The 2,832-nt window shown below is 40.9% G+C and overlaps 1 protein-coding gene across 2 annotated transcripts; it reads left to right on the top strand.

Moving 5' to 3' along the window:
* Window positions 1-299: 299 nt before the first annotated feature.
* On the top strand, window positions 300-2,303 carry LOC115634184 (protein ORD). Of its 2 annotated transcripts, none has more exons than XM_030531770.1 (6): window positions 300-486; window positions 578-1,221; window positions 1,276-1,528; window positions 1,593-1,772; window positions 1,829-1,897; window positions 1,957-2,303. In XM_030531770.1, the coding sequence occupies exons 1-6, from the start codon at window positions 454-456 to the stop codon at window positions 2,188-2,190; spliced, it is 1,413 nt and encodes a 470-aa protein (XP_030387630.1). In that variant the 5' UTR covers window positions 300-453; the 3' UTR covers window positions 2,191-2,303. The 2 variants fall into 2 exon arrangements, with proteins under 2 accessions (XP_030387630.1, XP_030387631.1); XM_030531771.1 differs by having other exon boundaries at window positions 1,279-1,528.
* Window positions 2,304-2,832: the final 529 nt, after the last annotated feature.

Consider the following 2,832-nt stretch of genomic DNA (forward strand, 5'->3'; position numbering starts at 1 on the left):
ATTTGTTTTTGGAAAATCGACTAATTGCATAAAGTCAAATGCATGCTTGAAATAGCAAATCATTACCATCGAAAAATATAATTAAAATTTAACGTTTTTCATTAAACGGTAAACTGATTGAATTTGTATGAGAAAAGCAAAATTGTCGGGAAAGATCGATTGTTGAAGCTTTCTGTTTTCCATACAATGTTGAATTTGTGCACACTGCTTATCGATAAGAACATGCAGAACTTTTGATACTATTCAAAAATTAATCTTTATAGCTAAAATACGAATTGATTTTTTATTTTATCATCAAATATACTGAATCGACATACAGGGCTGAAGCGGGAGAATAGTCCATCTCTAATTTGTTGGTTCCGCGCTCGCAATATGGTTGAATGGGTGTCCGTTTGACTATTTTCCAGCACAATTCGGCAGTACACTGGAAATCAAGTAAACCCCGTACACAAAATGGACCAACAATATAATTTGCAATTTTTAAAGGTATGTATTTAAAAGTTATAGCTAATTTAAACATATTAATTGTACTGGAGTTGTATGCGTTTACGTGCATGTTCTCGCGCGCTGTCTTCAGCTTGATATCAAGGACTGTCTTGGCTGCAAAGACGTCAAGCTTCGATTTCCTCCGTCGCAAAGCGTTCATTTGATTCTGTACTCTTATGCTGATCCATTTCTCTCACCAACCAAAGAAGCAAAGCCGACCAACAGTGTTAGGACACCCATTTTGCAAGCTCTTCAGCTGCTGTGTACAAACGCCTACCCCGATGAGGCCAGTTTGAATTCCGTGCCGATGCTCCAGTTTGGCAGAGGAAGCGTAAGATTAACATTTAACGCCATGCGGGGTACTGACAAGGATGGACGCTCGGTTCCGGAGGGTGCCGTCTGCGATGTGGGGGAGGATGAGCTGGATATGGATCCATGTACCTCGCAGCAGGCACGGGAGCGCGAAGAGCGTCGACAAAGAAGAAAAACTATGCGCTGCCAGAAGATTTTTACGGTGACCGTGACACGCAGTTTTGAGAACGTGAATGAGCTTAACCAGGTCACATTTCAAATCGATAATGGTCTGATACAACAAGTAACTATTGCCGAGTTCCACAACTTGTTTTTCGTTGCGGAGTTGCACTCCAATGCTTTTCTACGAAATCTGCACCAGAGCTGTGCAGGAAACTGGTTGCGCCTTTTTCAGAGCAATGCGGGAGACTGCAGTAGCATCTTGTAAGTAAAACGATTTCCGTAAACAAACAGATAATAACCTTTCTATGTTACCAGCAGGGGCGATGACAATCCTTTTGAAACATTCAGTAAGCTTTTTGCTCGCACCGTTGTCCCTCCGACTGGCTTTTTGGGCAAACTGACGACCAAGTGCCTGATATCCAACAAGCTCTCTGATTTAGCCGAGCGGCGTTTTGTTATGAACCTTTTTAATGATGTACGCCGCATGTTCGAGTATGTCACCATTAATGAGTATACTGTGTGGTTCTACGTGCCACGACTCATGCGATTCGATTCAATGGAGAATGTGGTAAGTGCGTCATGACCGTGCCAGGCAATCATGCCAGACTTAATGTCCAATCTTCTACCCACAGACTTTGGAGGACTTCGACCTCAGTTCTGTGTGCACCACCATTAAATCGGTGCATAGTTCATGTTGCTTTTTTTGGAACAATGCTAACCACAGCATTAAAGATATTCTGTTAATAGCATTCCAATTGGGTCTCTCATGTTGTGCCAAACAGTCGGTGACTTTCCTCAGCAATTTGGATGGTGTAAGTGTGAAATTAATTGTCCTTAAGTGCTGCTTGTTACTTTGATGTCCCAATAGTTGAGCCAGTTTATAACCATGAATTATTTGACTGCCTTCTTTATGAATCATGAAAGAACGAATTCTTCGGTAAGGTCCTTTTGTGTTCGGATTTAGTTGCCTATTATATTTGCTTGTTTTTATCGTAGCAATGGGTCTGCCAGAAATATTTTCCACGTATCATCGATTTGTGCGTAGCTTTGCGTCTGACTGTTTTCATAGAATATCCAGGAGCCTTAACATTATTGCCTTCTAATCGGTTCGTTATTAAATGCAAGAAACAAAGGAAACACCATAATGGGGAAGTCAATTGGTCCATCTATGAAGACATCACCAAGGAGAGTAGCTTAGACAATTTCATGGAATCCATCTGTACATCGTAAATCTGCTAAAGTATAATTATTTTAAAAATTCTCTTGCATTTTAAATTGGATATTTAGTTCGTTTTTATAGTTTCAAGATTAATGCATTATTACTAATTTTAAATTTGACTAATTAAAGCAAATGTAAAACGACAAAATATTACTTTCCAGCAGAATTCTATAAATGCTAGCAATGAATTACATTGAACAAAATCATCGCTCAGGTAGATATAGTTTTGGGGCAACAAGCAGATCCTGCAACGGCATTTCAATTAGGGTGCTAGCTGTCAGTTTTGTTCAAACTGAAATTGCAGTTTTTGGCTTCGCAAGGCCTGCCAACGGCAACAACGAACAATGACTGCCACACACGCGTCATTTGTGAAACCGAAAATATTTTTACTCTTCTTTCTGTAAACGGGCAAGGAGGCGAGCGAGGCCAGCCCGCTGACACAGTTAAATAAGGATGGCCAGGATGGATGCAGCTCGACTGAAATGCATTTAACAGACGAGCAGACAGTGGAAGCGAGAAGTTGCGGCTTTTGCCGTTGCCGGCTGTCCGACTGATGGCTCTGACTGATTGGCGGTTGTTTGCACAAACTTTACCAGCATAGCCAACAACCACTTTAGAATGTTTGCGCAAAGCAATAACTACATACATACATA

Source organism: Scaptodrosophila lebanonensis, unplaced genomic scaffold (genome assembly GCF_003285725.1).
Source record: "Scaptodrosophila lebanonensis strain 11010-0011.00,11010-0021.00 unplaced genomic scaffold, SlebRS2 tig00000001-arrow-pilon, whole genome shotgun sequence".
Classification (NCBI taxonomy): domain Eukaryota; kingdom Metazoa; phylum Arthropoda; class Insecta; order Diptera; family Drosophilidae; genus Scaptodrosophila; species Scaptodrosophila lebanonensis.

Bases quoted from the DNA above. Each gene is read 5' to 3' on its own strand.
- LOC115634184 (XM_030531770.1), top strand. From the start codon at position 454: ATGGACCAACAATATAATTTGCAATTTTTAAAG. The intron at 1,222-1,275 runs GTAAGTAAAACG...CTATGTTACCAG, and splicing joins GGAGACTGCAGTAGCATCTT to CAGGGGCGATGACAATCCTT. The intron at 1,898-1,956 runs GTAAGGTCCTTT...TTTTTATCGTAG, and splicing joins ATGAAAGAACGAATTCTTCG to CAATGGGTCTGCCAGAAATA.